We start from the raw sequence: 17,013 nt of genomic DNA, 5'->3' as shown, positions 1-17,013 counted from the left end.
GTCACTGGGCCTCGCGGTGATCAACAGTGGGTCGGAGAGCACGTGCGTGCGGCAGCAGGGCGAGTCGATCGTGGACGTAACGTTCGCGTCCATCGCCCTAGCCCGCCGTGTTCGAGACTGGAGGGTGGAGACGGCCGTGGAGACTCTATCGGATCATCGATACATCCGATACGATGTCTCCGCGGCACCGGTCGTCCGGCCCGCTGTTGTGCGGTCAGAAGGTCCGCGGTGGAGTCTGGGCCGTCTCGACAGCCAGTTGGCAAAAGAGGCGGCCATCGTGGAGGCCTGGTGCGCCGGTTCCGACCCGGTCGTCCAGGTCGACCGAGAGGCTGACCGACTCGGCGCCGCCCTGTTCCGCATTTGCGATGTGGCGATGCCGAGAGTCAAGCCTCAGACTCCACGTCGCCGCGTATACTGGTGGCGGCCGGAACTCCGTCAGCTACGGAGAGCCTGCGTTGCGGCCCGCCGCCAGTACGCCCGATGCAGACGGAGGAGAGTCCGCGACCATGATCTGGAGGCGGCCCTTTACACCGCCTACAGAGACGCCTGTGTTACGCTCCAAAAGGCCATAGCACAGGCGAAGGAAGCGGCGTGGACGGAGTGGCTCGAGACCCTCGACAGGGATCCGTGGGGGAGACCGTACCGGGTCGTGAGACAAAAACTCCGACCCTGGACACCCCCGCTCACCACCACTCTCCAGCCACACCTTCTGGAGAGCGTTGCGAGCGCGCTGTTCCCGGAGCGTCGAGAGTTCGTCCCTCCATCGATGGCCCCACTGCGCAGCGAACGAGACGAACGAGATCTGGCGCCCCCGGTCACCGAGGCGGAGTTGTCCGCTGCTGTCCTTAGGCTCCGTTCCAAGAGGACAGCTCCGGGGCCAGACGGTATTCCGGGGCGCGCCCTGGTGATCGCCTCAGAAGAAATAGGTGTGAACATCCGGCGCCTATTCTCAGCGTGTCTGACTCAAGGCAGATTCCCCGACCGGTGGAAAACGGGAAGGCTCGTACTCATCCGTAAGGAGGGTCGAGCCCCCGATCAGCCGTCGGCCTACCGACCTATCGTGCTGCTCGACGAGGTGAGCAAGCTCTTCGAGCGTGTGCTCGCCGTCCGCCTAGTCGACAGCATGGAGCCGGGCCTCAACGAGCGACAGTATGGCTTCCGCCGCGGCCGCTCGACGCTGGACGCGATCGCCAGGGTGAGGGACCTGGCAGATGAGGAGGTGGCTCAGGGTGGGGTTTTGTTGGCTGTCTCGTTGGACATATCCAACGCCTTCAACTCCCTGCCCTGGGAAGTCATCCGAGAAGCGCTGAGGTACCACAACGTGCCGTGTTACCTGCAGCGACTGATCGGTGACTACTTTGCGGGCAGAGCGGTCTCCTACCCGACGAGCGACGGTTGGAGAAGAAGACCGATGACGTGCGGTGTTCCACAGGGTTCGGTACTGGGGCCCCTTCTGTGGAACATCGGGTACGACTGGGTGCTGCGCGGGGCCACTCTGCGGGGGGTCAGCGTCACATGCTACGCCGACGACACCCTCGTGTCGGCCCGCGGCAGCTCCCATCGCGAGGCGGCTTATCGAGCCACAGCCGGCGTCGCACACGCGGTTCACCGCATCCGTGCACTGGGCCTCGAGGTGGCCTTGCACAAGTCCGAGGCCCTTGCTTTTCATGGACCTCGGAACGCGCCACCTCAGGGCATGACCATCACAGTGGGCGGAACTTCCATCACCATCGGGTCGACGATGAAGTACCTGGGACTCGTCCTCGATGGCAGGTGGAAGTTCGAGGAGCACTTCCGGCGCTTGGCCCCAAGACTGGTGGCTGCAGCCGGAGCGCTGGGGCGGATTCTCCCCAATGTCGGAGGACCGGGAGGCTCGTGCAGACGCCTGTACATCGGCGTAGTGCGATCGATGGCACTGTACGGGGCGCCGATATGGGCGGACGCTCTGAGTACACGCAACGTCGCGTCCCTGCGACGTCCGCAGCGAGCGATGGCGCTCAGGGCGGCTCGGGCGTACCGTACGGTGTCGTTCACTGCAGCCTGCCTGCTGTCCGGAAGCCCGCCATGGGACCTCGAGGCCGAGATCAACTCGAGCGTCTACTGGCGGCTGAAGGCAGCGAGAGCGGAGGGAGACCGACCCCATCCTCGGGAAGTTCGGAGCTGGAGAGAGGAGGCCGGCGGAAGGCTCTTCGCAAAATGGGAAGAGAGGCTACGGGTTCCGGGAGTGAGTCGGGAACTCGTAGCGGCCATTAGGCCATCATTGAAAGAGTGGGTCGAGCGAAAGCACGGCCCACTCACTTACCACCTGACACAGCTTCTGACCGGCCACGGATGTTTTGCAAAATATCTGTGTGACGTGGCCGGCAGAGAGCCCACAACGACGTGCCACCATTGTGGCAACGGAGCCGTGGACACGGCCGAACACACGCGCGCAGAGTGCCCAGCTTGGGCGGAGCCTCGCGCTGCCCTGTTCACGGCTATCGGATATGACATCTCGCTTCCGGCCTTAGTGCGAAAGATGGTCGCGAGTGCAGAGGCGTGGGCGGCATTACGGGTCTTCAGCGAAACCGTAATGTCCGCAAAGGAGGCGGCAGAGCGACAGCGGGAAGACGACACCAACTCCCTCCCGCTGCGCCGACGAAGACCTGGTCGGCGGCGCCGCGACCATCTAGGCCGGATGCCCTAAAAACCGGACTTGACACATTGTGGACGGTGGCGGAACTTTACATCCGCTGCCGCCTAGCCTCCAGCGGCGGACTCGGGGGGCAGTCCGTCGCGGTTCTGACGGAGGTGGAGACGGAAGGTGCGCCGTAACAGCCTGGCGCACATTTCGTGACGCGTCGCCACTTTACAGCGACGGCCGCTGGCAGGGCCGCGGTGGTGAGCCACGCGCGTTCCCGTAGCCCTGTCGCCTTGCGGCGAGGCGAAAATCCTAGGAGGTTTTAGTGGGTAGGACGGGGCCTTCTGCCCCGGGAGTCCCACATATCCGTCCCGGTCAACCCCCTTTCGGCCGGGCGGAATGCGTCAATGCATTTCCTCCTAGTAAAACTAAAAAAAAAAAAAAAAAAAAAAAAAAAAAAAAAAAAAAAAAAAAAAAAAAAGGTTAGGTTAGGTTAGGTTAGGTTAGGTTAGGTTAGGTTAGGTTAGGTTAGGTTAGTACGGTACTTGTACGGTAGCTAGGGTGGATTCCGCTGTTGCCTGTAACTGGTTTGTGTGATGGTTGGAGAAAACCAGGACCACGTCATCCGCAAAGGCCTGACAATAAATCCCCTTAGTTGCCATTTCGTGAAGTAGCGAGTCCAGGATGAGGTTCCAGAAGGTCGGTCCACCAATTGAGCCCTGGACGCATCCCTTCGTGGTTCCTTTCTCGCTGGTCGCTCTGGCATAGTTCACTATGACTCTCCGGTCTTGGAGGTATGATGCCACTAAGGCGTATAAGTTCCTCGGGCAATGTTTGTGAACCAACTGCTTTTTAAGGGCTGGCCACCATGCGTTATCGAAGGCGCCCTCTATGTCAAGCGATACCAGAAGTACTATTTTTTTGGATCTTATTTCCTTCTGGATATGCCCAACCAAATCGTAGAGAGCGTCTTCCGTTCCACGCTGTGGCATGAATCCGTACTGGCTGGGATGCAGGGTCGGGAGAAGATGGTATTGAAGCCTACCCACTAAGAGTTTCTCTACTATCTTGCCGAGGATTGATAGAAGTCCTATCGGCCTATAGGATTTCGGGTGGGTGTAGTCCTCTTTGGCTGGTTTTCGGAGGATGCACACGTGGGCGACCTTCCACTGATTGGGGAAGTACGATAGCGACAAGCATTTGTTTGCCAACGCCAAAAATACCTCCCTGTCACAGTTTATAGCCGCAGTGCATATGTCGGACGTCAGTCCATCCGGGCCTGGAGCTTTCTTCGGGTTTAGGTTCAAAAGAACCATTTCCAGTTCCGCGGCGGTGAAAGGTGGATCGTTGTCCGACAGATCTTGAATTTCCTCCGGTGTTTTGTCCTCAGCGATCGCTCTTATTGATCGCTGTTTGTCATTTTCAGTTTCTACAGAGTCGTCGGGGTAAAACGTGCGGTTAGGTTAGGTTAGGTTAGGTTAGGTTAGGTTAGGTTAGGTTAGGTTAGGTTAGGTTAGGTTAGGTTAGGTTAGGTTAGGTTAGGTTAGGTTAGGTTAGGTTAGGTTAGGTTAGGTTAGGTTAGGTTAGGTTAGGTTAGGTTAGGTTAGGTTAGGTTAGGTTAGGTTAGGTTAGGTTAGGTTAGGTTAGGTTAGGTTAGGTTAGGTTAGGTTAGGTTAGGTTAGGTTAGGTTAGGTTAGGTTAGGTTAGGTTGGCCCTCGGCCGCTTGAGGGCCAAGAACACGGCGCCGGGTCCGGACGGGGTTCCAGGGCGTGTTCTGTGCGACGCCCTGGAATTCCTGGGTGCAAGGCTTCGGGAGCTGTTCGACGAGTGCCTGTGCAGCGGGCAGTTTCCGAAGCCTTGGAAGGAAGGAAAGTTGGTCCTGTTGCCGAAGGAAGGTCGGCCGATGGATTCCCCTTCGGCATACAGGCCAATAGTGCTGCTGAACGAGACGGGCAAACTCTTCGAGAAGGTCCTCGCAGCCCGTCTCGTTCAGCACCTCGAGGAGGTCGGTCCGGGTCTCTCAGAGGCTCAGTACGGGTTCAGGGCGGGCCGGTCGACGGTCGACGCCCTGGACGCCCTGAAGACTCGGACGACGGAAGCGGTGGCCCGGGGGCAAGTCGTCCTGGCGGTTTCGCTCGACGTGGCGAACGCCTTCAACAGTCTCCCTTTCGAGACGATACGGGAGGCACTCCGATACCATGGGGTGCCGACCTATCTCAGGAGGCTGCTGGAGGCGTACCTCCAGGACAGGGAGGTCCTCTGGGCGGGGGTCGATGGGAGGCTGGTCCGGCGTCGGGTAGGCTGCGGCGTTCCACAGGGGTCGGTTCTCGGCCCAATCCTGTGGAACGTCGGTTTCGACTGGCTCCTGCGAGCTCCCGTCCTTCCCGGGATGGGGGTGTTGTGCTACGCTGACGACACTCTCGTCACGGCGACTGGGCGGGACTTTCGGGAGGCGGCACGCCTCGCCGAGGTCGGAACGGCTCTCACCGTGGACCGTATGGGAATGCTGGGCTTGAGGGTCTCCATATCCAAAACGGAGGCCCTCCTGTTCCACGGTCCACGGCAAGGACCCCCACGAGGGGCGAGTATCACCGTCCGGGGGACGGTGATCAAGGTGCAGGCCCAGATGAAGTATCTGGGCCTCATCCTGGACGGTCGATGGAGCTTCGGGCAGCATTTTGTCCATCTCGGCCCGAGGCTCATCAACGCCGCCGCCGCTCTCGGCCGCCTCCTTCCGAATGTGGGGGGGCCGGGATCGCTATGCCGGCGTCTATATTCCGGTGTAGTGAGGTCGATGGCGCTGTACGGTGCCCCGATCTGGGTCGACGCCCTCACCGCTGACAACCGGGCCCTGCTGCGTAAGCCGCAGAGGGTCATAGCGGTGAGAGGCATCAGAGGGTACCGTACGGTGTCGTGGGCTGCGGCGACACTTCTCGCGGGCGATCCGCCCTGGGAGCTCCAGGCGGAGGTGCTCGCGGAAGTGTACCGGTTCCGGGTCGAGGCGAGGAACCGCGGCGACCGTCCAGGGTCGGCGGAGGTCGGGCGGATCAGGGCTCTAGCCCAGCGAGCCCTGATCGCCCGATGGCAGGAGGATCTGGGGTCACCCACGGCGGGCCTGGCGACAGTGGAGGCGATCCGGCCCCACTTGAGTCGCTGGGTCGAGAGGAAGAAGGGCACACTCACCTTCAGGATGACACAGGTACTTACCGGGCACGGATGCTTCGGTAAGTACCTGCACGGGATAGCGCGGCGGGAGGTGTCACCCTCCTGCCACGAGTGTGGTGCGCCAGTCGACACGGCGCACCACACCCTGAGTGAGTGTGCTGCGTGGGGGCCCCAGAGGCACACCCTTGCGGCGACTATGGGCGGAGACCTCTCGCTGCCGAGCATCGTCAACGAAATGCTCGGTAGTGAGACGTGTTGGTCGGAGATGCGCTCCTTCTGCGAAAGCGTGATGTCGCAGAAGGAAGCCGCGGAGCGGGAGCGGGAAGAGGATGCCGCTGCAGACCCGCTCCGCCGAAGACGACCGGGGAGGAGGAAGAAGCGCTAGGCGCACCTTCTCCCCCCGCCTCAATAGGCGTCGCAGGGACTAGGGGGGGTCTCAGTACCCCGAGAACCCCCTCTAGGTGTTGGAGGCCCGCATAGGCGGGCCGACCGTCAGGGCGTCACGGTAGCATGCGCAAGCGATCCCGTGGCGCCCGCCGAAAGACGGAGAGGGTACCGCTGGTTTTTTAGTGGGTAAACCTGGCGTACCTGGGCGCACTCGGCGTCCAGGGCTCCGGGGAGTCCCACACACCCCCCCACCTTCCATCACGTGGGGGAAGCGCGTAACGCGTTTTTCCAGCGAGAAAAAAAAAAAAAAAAAAAAAAAAAAAAAAAAGGTTAGGTTAGGTTAGGTTAGGTTAGGTTAGGTTAGGTTAGGTTAGGTTAGGTTAGGTTAGGTTAGGTTAGGTTAGGTTAGGTTAGGTTAGGTTAGGTTAGGTTAGGTTAGGTTAGGTTAGGTTAGGTTAGGTTAGGTTAGGTTAGGTTAGGTTAGGTTAGGTTAGGTTAGGTTAGGTTAGGTTAGGTTAGGTTAGGTTAGGTTAGGTTAGGTTAGGTTAGGTTAGGTTAGGTTAGGTTAGGTTAGGTTAGGTTAGGTTAGGTTAGGTTAGGTTAGGTTAGGTTAGGTTAGGTTAGGTTAGGTTAGGTTAGGTTAGGTTAGGTTAGGTTAGGTTAGGTTAGGTTAGGTTAGGTTAGGTTAGGTTAGGTTAGGTTAGGTTAGGTTAGGTTAGGTTAGGTTAGGTTAGGTTAGGTTAGGTTAGGTTAGGTTAGGTTAGGTTAGGTTAGGTTAGGTTAGGTTAGGTTGGGGTACATGTCAGTCACCTCCTCGTGGTGTACCCTGGGCAACGGGGCCGGCTTGAGCTTGCTCGTCGGCCACGGCTAAGACTGGCGGGAGGGATGCCGCGGGGCTGCTCCTGGTACGTCCCTGATCGGCGTCAGGGCGGACCATGTGAGTGGCCTCGTTGGCTAGGAGGGAGTGGGAGGGCTCGCTACTCGAGCCTCCCAGGTGTTTTACACCGGCGGTTTGCGGCGGAGCCTACCATCTTATCCGCCGCAGGGCGTCAGCTTCGTTGACGCCCAGCCTCCAGTGGCGGACTCGGGGAGTTCGCCACATTCCCGCGTGGAGGATGAGGAGGAAGGCGCGCACTAGGCGCGCTTTCCATGTATATTCAGCCGCCTTACGGCGGCTGCCGCTGGTGGGGTCGCGGTTGCATGCCCTTGGCGATCCCGTGGCCTCACCACTCGGCGGCATGGTGGAAACCCGAGGATGGTTTTAGTGGGTAGGACAGGGCATTAGCACTAGCGTGCCCTGGCACGGGGCATTAGTTCCCGGTTGAGTCCCACATACCCGTCCCGGTCCCCCGACCGGGCGGCATGCGTAAATGCATTTCCTCCTCGTTAAACAAAAAAAAAAAAAAAAAAAGGTTAGGTTAGGTTAGGTTAGGTTAGGTTAGGTTAGGTTAGGTTAGGTTAGGTTAGGTTAGGTTAGGTTAGGTTAGGTTAGGTTAGGTTAGGTTAGGTTAGGTTAGGTTGCCGGCACGTCTATTGGTGGTCGCCCGAAATCGCCGACCTTCGGGCGACGTGCTGCCGGGCGCGGAGGGCCTACGTCCGCTGTCGAAGGCGCAACGGCCTCGACACGGACCTGGAGGGACAGATGCTGGACGCTTATCGCCAGTTGAAAAAAGATCTGCAGCTGGCGATAAGCAAGGCCAAGGAGAAGGCCAGGGAGGAGCTTCTGGCAGGTCTCAATCGAGACCCGTGGGGGCGCCCGTACCGCGGCGTACGCGGAAAGTTCCGCACCCAAGGCGCCCCCGTCACTGAGACGCTGCCGCCGGAACTCCTCCTGCGCCTGGTCGGGGAACTCTTTCCCCATCCAGGCGAGCATGTCCCTCCGCAGATGGCCCCCCGCTCCGTGATCGAAGACGCAGTGGCTCCACCACTGATCACGGAGCGGGAGATGGAGATGGCCCTCGGCCGCTTGAGGGCCAAGAACACGGCGCCGGGTCCGGACGGGGTTCCAGGGCGTGTTCTGTGCGACGCCCTGGAATTCCTGGGTGCAAGGCTTCGGGAGCTGTTCGACGAGTGCCTGTGCAGCGGGCAGTTTCCGAAGCCTTGGAAGGAAGGAAAGTTGGTCCTGTTGCCGAAGGAAGGTCGGCCGATGGATTCCCCTTCGGCATACAGGCCAATAGTGCTGCTGAACGAGACGGGCAAACTCTTCGAGAAGGTCCTCGCAGCCCGTCTCGTTCAGCACCTCGAGGAGGTCGGTCCGGGTCTCTCAGAGGCTCAGTACGGGTTCAGGCGGGCCGGTCGACGGTCGACGCCCTGGACGCCCTGAAGACTCGGACGACGGAAGCGGTGGCCCGGGGGCAAGTCGTCCTGGCGGTTTCGCTCGACGTGGCGAACGCCTTCAACAGTCTCCCTTTCGAGACGATACGGGAGGCACTCCGATACCATGGGGTGCCGACCTATCTCAGGAGGCTGCTGGAGGCGTACCTCCAGGACAGGGAGGTCCTCTGGGCGGGGGTCGATGGGAGGCTGGTCCGGCGTCGGGTAGGCTGCGGCGTTCCACAGGGGTCGGTTCTCGGCCCAATCCTGTGGAACGTCGGTTTCGACTGGCTCCTGCGAGCTCCCGTCCTTCCCGGGATGGGGGTGTTGTGCTACGCTGACGACACCCTCGTCACGGCGACTGGGCGGGACTTTCGGGAGGCGGCACGCCTCGCCGAGGTCGGAACGGCTCTCACCGTGGACCGTATGGGAATGCTGGGCTTGAGGGTCTCCATATCCAAAACGGAGGCCCTCCTGTTCCACGGTCCACGGCAAGGACCCCCACGAGGGGCGAGTATCACCGTCCGGGGGACGGTGATCAAGGTGCAGGCCCAGATGAAGTATCTGGGCCTCATCCTGGACGGTCGATGGAGCTTCGGGCAGCATTTTGTCCATCTCGGCCCGAGGCTCATCAACGCCGCCGCCGCTCTCGGCCGCCTCCTTCCGAATGTGGGGGGGCCGGGATCGCTATGCCGGCGTCTATATTCCGGTGTAGTGAGGTCGATGGCGCTGTACGGTGCCCCGATCTGGGTCGACGCCCTCACCGCTGACAACCGGGCCCTGCTGCGTAAGCCGCAGAGGGTCATAGCGGTGAGAGGCATCAGAGGGTACCGTACGGTGTCGTGGGCTGCGGCGACACTTCTCGCGGGCGATCCGCCCTGGAGCTCCAGGCGGAGGTGCTCGCGGAAGTGTACCGGTTCCGGGTCGAGGCGAGGAACCGCGGCGACCGTCCAGGGTCGGCGGAGGTCGGGCGGATCAGGGCTCTAGCCCAGCGAGCCCTGATCGCCCGATGGCAGGAGGATCTGGGGTCACCCACGGCGGGCCTGGCGACAGTGGAGGCGATCCGGCCCCACTTGAGCCGCTGGGTCGAGAGGAAGAAGGGCACACTCACCTTCAGGATGACGCAGGTACTTACCGGGCACGGATGCTTCGGTAAGTACCTGCACGGGATAGCGCGGCGGGAGGTGTCACCCTCCTGCCACGAGTGTGGTGCGCCAGTCGACACGGCGCACCACACCCTGAGTGAGTGTGCTGCGTGGGGGCCCCAGAGGCACACCCTTGCGGCGACTATGGGCGGAGACCTCTCGCTGCCGAGCATCGTCAACGAAATGCTCGGTAGTGAGACGTGTTGGTCGGAGATGCGCTCCTTCTGCGAAAGCGTGATGTCGCAGAAGGAAGCCGCGGAGCGGGAGCGGGAAGAGGATGCCGCTGCAGACCCGCTCCGCCGAAGACGACCGGGGAGGAGGAAGAAGCGCTACGCGCACCTTCTCCCCCCGCCTCAATAGGCGTCGCAGGGACTAGGGGGGTCTCAGTACCCCGAGAACCCCCTCTAGGTGTTGGAGGCCCGCATAGGCGGGCCGACCGTCAGGGCGTCACGGTAGCATGCGCAAGCGATCCCGTGGCGCCCGCCGAAAGACGGAGAGGGTACCGCTGGTTTTTTAGTGGGTAAACCCGGCGTACCTGGGCGCACTCGGCGTCCAGGGCTCCGGGGAGTCCCACACCCCCCCCACCTTCCATCACGTGGGGGAAGCGCGTAATGCGTTTTTCCAGCGAAAAAAAAAAAAAAAAAAAAAAAAAAAAAAAAAAAAAAAAAAAGGTTAGGTTAGGTAGGTAGGTAGGTAGGTTAGGTTAGGTTAGGTTAGGTTAGGTTAGGTTAGGTTAGGTAGGTTAGGTTAGGTTAGGTTAGGTTAGGTTAGTTAGGTTAGGTTAGGTTAGGTTAGGTTAGGTTAGGTTAGGTTAGGTTAGGTTAGGTTAGGTAGGTTAGGTTAGGTAGGTTAGGTTAGGTTAGGTTAGGTTAGGTTAGGTTAGGTTAGGTTAGGTTAGGTTAGGTTAGGTTAGGTTAGGTTAGGTTAGGTTAGGTTAGGTTAGGTAGTTAGGTTAGGTTAGGTTAGGTTAGGTTAGGTTAGGTTAGGTTAGGTTAGGTTAGGTTAGGTTAGGTTAGGTAGGTTAGGTTAGGTTAGGTTAGGTTAGGTTAGGTTAGGTTAGGTTAGGTTAGGTTAGGTTAGGTAGGTTAGGTTAGGTTAGGTTAGGTTAGGTTAGGTTAGGTTAGGTTAGTTAGGTTAGGTTAGGTTAGGTTAGGTTAGGTTAGGTTAGGTTAGGTTAGGTTAGGTTAGGTTAGGTTAGGTAGGTTAGGTTAGGTTAGGTTAGGTAGGTTAGGTTAGGTTAGGTTAGGTTAGGTTAGGTAGGTTAGGTTAGGTTAGGTTAGTTAGGTTAGGTTAGGTTAGGTTAGGTTAGGTTAGGTTAGGTTAGGTTAGGTTAGGTTAGGTTAGGTTAGGTTAGGTTAGGTTAGGTTAGGTTAGGTTAGGTTAGGTAGGTTAGGTTAGGTTAGGTTAGGTTAGGTTAGGTTAGGTTAGGTTAGGTTAGGTTAGGTTAGGTTAGGTTAGGTTAGGTTAGGTTAGGTTAGGTTAGGTAGGTTAGGTTAGGTTAGGTTAGGTTAGGTTAGGTTAGGTTAGGTTAGGTTAGGTTAGGTTAGGTTAGTTAGGTTAGGTTAGGTTAGGTAGGTTAGGTTAGGTTAGGTTAGGTTAGGTTAGGTTAGGTTAGGTTAGGTTAGGTTAGGTTAGGTTAGGTTAGGTTAGGTTAGGTTAGGTTAGGTTAGGTTAGGTTAGGTTAGGTTAGGTTAGGTTAGGTTAGGTTAGGTTAGGTTAGGTTAGGTTAGGTTAGGTTAGGTTAGGTTAGGTTAGGTTAGGTTAGGTTAGGTTAGGTTAGGTTAGGTTAGGTTAGGTTAGGTTAGGTTAGGTAGGTTAGGTTAGGTAGGTTAGGTTAGGTTAGGTTAGGTTAGGTTAGGTTAGGTTAGGTTAGGTTAGGTTAGGTTAGGTTAGGTTAGGTTAGGTAGGTTAGGTTAGGTTAGGTTAGGTTAGGTTAGGTTAGGTTAGGTTAGGTTAGGTTAGGTTAGGTAGTTAGGTAGGTTAGGTTAGGTTAGGTTAGGTAGGTTAGGTTAGGTTAGGTTAGGTTAGGTTAGGTTAGGTTAGGTTAGGTTAGGTTAGGTTAGGTTAGGTAGGTTAGGTTAGGTTAGGTTAGTAGGTTAGGTTAGGTTAGGTTAGGTTAGGTTAGGTTAGGTTAGGTTAGGTAGGTTAGGTTAGGTTAGGTTAGGTTAGGTTAGGTTAGGTTAGGTTGGTAGGTTAGGTTAGGTTAGGTTAGGTTAGGTTAGGTTAGTTAGGTTAGGTTAGGTTAGGTTAGGTTAGGTTAGGTTAGGTTAGGTTAGGTTAGGTTAGGTTAGGTTAGGTTAGGTTAGGTTAGGTTAGGTTAGGTTAGGTTAGGTTAGGTTAGGTTAGGTTAGGTTAGGTTAGGTAGTAGGTTAGTTAGGTAGGTTAGGTTAGGTTAGGTTAGGTTAGGTTAGGTAGGTTAGGTTAGGTTAGGTTAGGTTAGGTTAGGTTAGGTTAGGTTAGGTTAGGTTAGGTTAGGTTAGGTTAGGTTAGGTTAGGTTAGGTTAGGTTAGGTTAGGTTAGGTAGGTAGGTTAGGTTAGGTTAGGTTAGGTTAGGTTAGGTAGGTTGGTTAGGTTAGGTTAGGTTAGGTTAGGTTAGGTTAGGTTAGGTTAGGTTAGGTTAGTAGGTTAGGTTAGGTTAGGTTAGGTTAGGTTAGGTTAGGTTAGGTTAGGTTAGGTTAGGTTAGGTTAGGTTAGGTTAGGTTAGGTTAGGTTAGGTTAGGTTAGGTTAGGTTAGGTTAGGTTAGGTTAGGTAGGTTAGGTTAGGTTAGGTTAGGTTAGGTTAGGTTAGGTTAGGTTAGGTTAGGTTAGGTTAGGTTAGGTAGTAGGTTAGGTTAGGTTAGGTTAGGTTAGGTTAGGTTAGGTTAGGTTAGGTTAGGTTAGGTTAGGTTAGGTTAGGTTAGGTTAGGTTAGGTTAGGTTAGGTTAGGTTAGGTTAGGTAGGTTAGGTTAGTTAGGTTAGGTTAGGTTAGGTTAGGTTAGGTTAGGTTAGGTTAGGTTAGGTTAGGTTAGGTTAGGTTAGGTTAGGTTAGGTTAGGTTAGGTTAGGTTAGGTTCGGTTAGGTTAGGTTAGGTTAGGTTAGGTTAGGTTAGGTTAGGTTAGGTTAGGTTAGGTTAGGTTAGGTTAGGTTAGGTTAGGTTAGGTTAGGTTAGGTTAGGTTAGGTTAGGTTAGGTTAGGTTAGGTTAGGTAGGTTAGGTTAGGTTAGGTTAGGTTAGGTTAGGTTAGGTTAGGTTAGGTTCGGTTAGGTTAGGTTAGGTAGGTTAGGTTAGGTTAGGTTAGGTTAGGTTAGGTTAGGTTAGGTTAGGTTAGGTTAGGTTAGGTTAGGTTAGGTTAGGTTAGGTTAGGTTCGGTTAGGTTAGGTTAGGTTAGGTTAGGTTAGGTTAGGTTAGGTTAGGTTAGGTTAGGTTAGGTTAGGTTAGGTTAGGTTAGGTTAGGTTAGGTTAGGTTAGGTTAGGTTAGGTTAGGTTAGGTTAGGTAGGTTAGGTTAGGTTAGGTTAGGTTAGGTTAGGTTAGGTTCGGTTAGGTTAGGTTAGGTTAGGTTAGGTTAGGTTAGGTAGTTAGGTTAGGTTAGGTTAGGTTAGGTTAGGTTAGGTTAGGTTCGGTTAGGTTAGGTTAGGTTAGGTTAGGTTAGGTTAGGTTAGGTTAGGTTAGGTTAGGTTAGGTTCGGTTAGGTTAGGTTAGGTTAGGTTAGGTTAGGTTAGGTTAGGTTAGGTTAGGTTCGGTTAGGTTAGGTTAGGTTAGGTTAGGTTAGGTTAGGTTAGGTTAGGTTAGGTTAGGTTAGGTTAGGTTAGGTTAGGTAGGTTAGGTTAGGTTAGGTTAGGTTAGGTTAGGTTAGGTTAGGTTAGGTTAGGTTAGGTTAGGTTAGGTTAGGTTAGGTTCGGTTAGGTTAGGTTAGGTTAGGTTAGGTTAGGTTAGGTTAGGTTAGGTTAGGTTAGGTTCGGTTAGGTTAGGTTAGGTTAGGTTAGGTTCGGTTAGGTTAGGTTAGGTTAGGTTCGGTTAGGTTAGGTTAGGTTAGGTTAGGTTAGGTTAGGTTAGGTTAGGTTAGGTTAGGTTAGGTTAGGTTAGGTTAGGTTAGGTTAGGTTCGTTAGGTTCGGTTAGGTTAGGTTAGGTTAGGTTAGGTTCGGTTAGGTTAGGTTAGGTTAGGTTAGGTTAGGTTAGGTTAGGTTAGGTTCGGTTAGGTTAGGTTAGGTTAGGTTAGGTTCGGTTAGGTTAGGTTAGGTTAGGTTAGGTTAGGTTAGGTTAGGTTCGGTTAGGTTAGGTTAGGTTAGGTTAGGTTCGGTTAGGTTAGGTAGGTAGGTTAGGTTAGGTTAGGTTAGGTTAGGTTAGGTTAGGTTAGGTTAGGTTAGGTTAGGTTAGGTTAGGTTAGGTTAGGTTAGGTTCGGTTAGGTTAGGTTCGGTTAGGTTAGGTTAGGTTAGGTTAGGTTAGGTTAGGTTAGGTTAGGTTAGGTAGGTTAGTTAGGTTAGGTTAGGTTAGGTTAGGTTAGGTTAGGTTAGGTTAGGTTAGGTTCGGTAGGTAGGTTAGGTTAGGTTAGGTTAGGTTGGTTCGGTTAGGTTAGGTTAGGTTAGGTTAGGTTAGGTTAGGTTAGGTTCGGTTCGGTTAGGTTAGGTTAGGTTAGGTTAGGTTAGGTTCGGTTAGGTTAGGTTAGGTTAGGTTAGGTTAGGTTAGGTTAGGTTAGGTTCGGTTAGGTTAGGTTAGGTTAGGTTAGGTTAGGTTAGGTTAGGTTAGGTTAGGTTAGGTTAGGTTAGGTTCGGTTAGGTTAGGTTAGGTAGGTTAGGTTCGGTTAGGTTAGGTTCGGTTAGGTTAGGTTAGGTTAGGTTAGGTTAGGTTAGGTTAGGTTAGGTTAGGTTCGGTTAGGTTAGGTTAGGTTAGGTTAGGTTAGGTTCGGTTAGGTTAGGTTAGGTTCGGTTAGGTTAGGTTAGGTTAGGTTAGGTTAGGTTAGGTTAGGTTAGGTTAGGTTAGGTTAGGTTAGGTTAGTTAGGTTAGGTCGTAGGTTAGGTTAGGTTAGGTTAGGTTAGGTTCGGTTAGGTTAGGTTAGGTTAGGTTAGGTTAGGTTAGGTTAGGTTAGGTTAGGTTAGGTTAGGTTAGGTTAGGTTAGGTTAGGTTAGGTTAGGTTAGGTTAGGTTAGGTTAGGTTAGGTTAGGTTAGGTTAGGTTAGGTTAGGTTCGGTTAGTTAGGTTCGGTTAGGTTAGGTTAGGTTAGGTTAGGTTAGGTTAGGTTAGGTTAGGTTAGGTTAGGTTCGGTTAGGTTAGGTTAGGTTAGGTAGGTTAGGTTAGGTTAGGTTAGGTTAGGTTAGGTTAGGTTAGGTTAGGTCGGTTAGGTTAGGTTAGGTTCGGTTAGGTTAGGTAGGTAGGTTAGGTTAGTTAGGTTAGGTTAGGTTAGGTTCGGTTAGGTTAGGTTAGGTTAGGTTAGGTTAGGTTAGGTTAGGTTAGGTTAGGTTAGGTTAGGTAGGTTAGGTTAGGTTAGGTTAGGTTAGGTTAGGTTCGGTTAGGTTAGGTTCGGTTAGGTTAGGTTAGGTAGGTTAGGTTAGGTTAGGTTAGGTTCGGTTAGGTTAGGTTAGGTTAGGTTAGGTTAGGTTAGGTTAGGTTAGGTTAGGTTAGGTTAGGTTAGGTTAGGTTAGGTTAGGTTAGGTTAGGTTAGGTTAGGTTAGGTTCGGTTAGGTTAGGTTAGGTTAGGTTAGGTTAGGTAGGTTAGGTTAGGTTAGGTTAGGTTAGGTTAGGTTAGGTTAGGTTAGGTTCGGTTAGGTTAGGTTAGGTAGGTTAGGTTAGGTTAGGTTAGGTTAGGTTAGGTTAGGTTAGGTTAGGTTCGGTTAGGTTAGGTTAGGTTAGGTTAGGTTAGGTTAGGTTAGGTTCGGTTAGGTTAGGTTAGGTTCGGTTAGGTTAGGTTAGGTTAGGTTAGGTTAGGTTAGGTAGGTTAGGTTAGGTTAGGTTAGGTTAGGTTAGGTTAGGTAGGTTAGGTTAGGTTAGGTTCGGTTAGGTTAGGTTACGGTTAGGTTCGGTTAGGTTAGGTTAGTCGGTTAGGTTAGGTCGGTTAGGTTAGGTTAGGTTAGGTTAGGTTAGGTTCGGTTAGGTTAGGTTAGGTTAGGTTAGGTTAGGTTAGGTTAGGTTAGGTTAGGTTAGGTTAGGTCAGGTTAGGTTCGGTTAGGTTAGGTTCGGTTAGGTTCGGTAGGTTAGGTTCGGTTAGGTTAGGTTAGGTTAGGTTAGGTTCGGTTAGGTTAGGTTAGGATAGGTTAGGTTAGGTTAGGTTAGGTAGTTAGGTTAGGTTAGGTTAGGTAGGTTAGGTTAGGTTAGGTTAGGTTAGGTCGTTAGGTTAGGTTAGGTTAGGTTCGGTTAGGTTAGTTAGGTTAGGTTAGGTTAGGTAGGTTAGGTTAGGTTAGGTTAGGTAGGTTAGGTAGTAGGTTAGGTTAGTTCGGTTAGGTAGGTTAGGTTCGGTTAGGTTAGGTTAGGTTAGGTTAGGTTAGTTCGGTTAGGTTAGGTTAGGTTCGGTTAGGTTAGGTCGTAGGTTAGGTCGGTTAGGTTAGGTTAGGTTAGGTTCGGTAGTTAGGTTAGGTTAGGTTAGGTTAGGTTAGGTTAGGTAGGTTAGGTTAGGTTAGGTTAGGTTAGGTTAGGTTAGGTTAGGTTAGGTTAGTTAGGTTAGGTTGGTTAGGTTAGGTTAGGTAGGTTCGGTTAGGTTAGGTTAGGTTAGGTTAGGTTAGGTTAGGTTAGGTGGTTCGGTTAGGTTAGGTTAGGTTAGGTTAGGTTAGGTAGGTTAGGTTAGGTTAGGTTAGGTTAGGTTAGGTTAGGTTAGGTTAGGTTAGGTTAGGTTAGGTTAGGTTAGGTTAGGTTAGGTTAGGTTAGGTTAGGTTCGGTTAGGTTAGGTTAGGTTAGGTTAGGTTAGGTTAGGTTAGGTTAGGTTAGTTCGGTTAGGTTAGGTTAGGTTAGGTTAGGTTAGGTTAGGTTAGGTTAGGTTAGGTTAGGTTAGGTTAGGTTAGGTTAGGTAGGTTAGGTTAGGTTAGGTTAGGTTAGGTTAGGTTAGGTAGGTTAGGTTAGGTTAGGTTAGGTTAGGTTAGGTTAGGTTAGGTTAGGTTAGGTTAGGTTAGGTTAGGTTGGTTAGGTTAGGTTAGGTTAGGTTAGGTAGGTTAGGTTAGGTAGGTTAGGTTAGGTTAGGTTAGGTTAGGTTAGGTAGGTTAGGTTAGGTTAGGTTAGGTTAGGTTAGGTTAGGTAGGTTAGGTTAGGTTAGGTTAGGTTAGGTTAGGTTAGGTTAGGTTAGGGTAGGTTAGGTTAGGTTAGGTTAGTTAGGTTAGGTTAGGTTAGGTTAGGTAGGTTAGGTTAGGTTAGGTTAGGTTAGGTTGGTTAGGTTAGGGTAGGTTAGGTTAGGTTAGGTTAGGTTAGGTTAGGTTAGGGAGGAT

The 17,013-nt window shown here is 53.1% G+C and overlaps 1 protein-coding gene and 1 pseudogene across 1 annotated transcript; both read left to right on the top strand.

Moving 5' to 3' along the window:
• Window positions 1-5,246: 5,246 nt before the first annotated feature.
• Window positions 5,247-5,633, top strand: LOC125075724 (the record flags this gene model as incomplete). The annotated part of the gene is made up of 1 exon (XM_047687426.1): window positions 5,247-5,633. A coding segment is annotated over exon 1 (387 nt), but the record flags the coding sequence as incomplete, so codon positions are not given.
• Window positions 5,634-9,049: 3,416 nt separating this feature from the next.
• On the top strand, window positions 9,050-9,426 carry LOC125075726 (annotated as a pseudogene).
• Window positions 9,427-17,013: the final 7,587 nt, after the last annotated feature.

The sequence above is a fragment of the Vanessa atalanta genome, chromosome W (genome assembly GCF_905147765.1).
Source record: "Vanessa atalanta chromosome W, ilVanAtal1.2, whole genome shotgun sequence".
Taxonomy (NCBI): domain Eukaryota; kingdom Metazoa; phylum Arthropoda; class Insecta; order Lepidoptera; family Nymphalidae; genus Vanessa; species Vanessa atalanta.
Note: the sequence above shows the minus strand (reverse complement) of the source record. Positions and strands in the feature narration are given on the sequence as shown.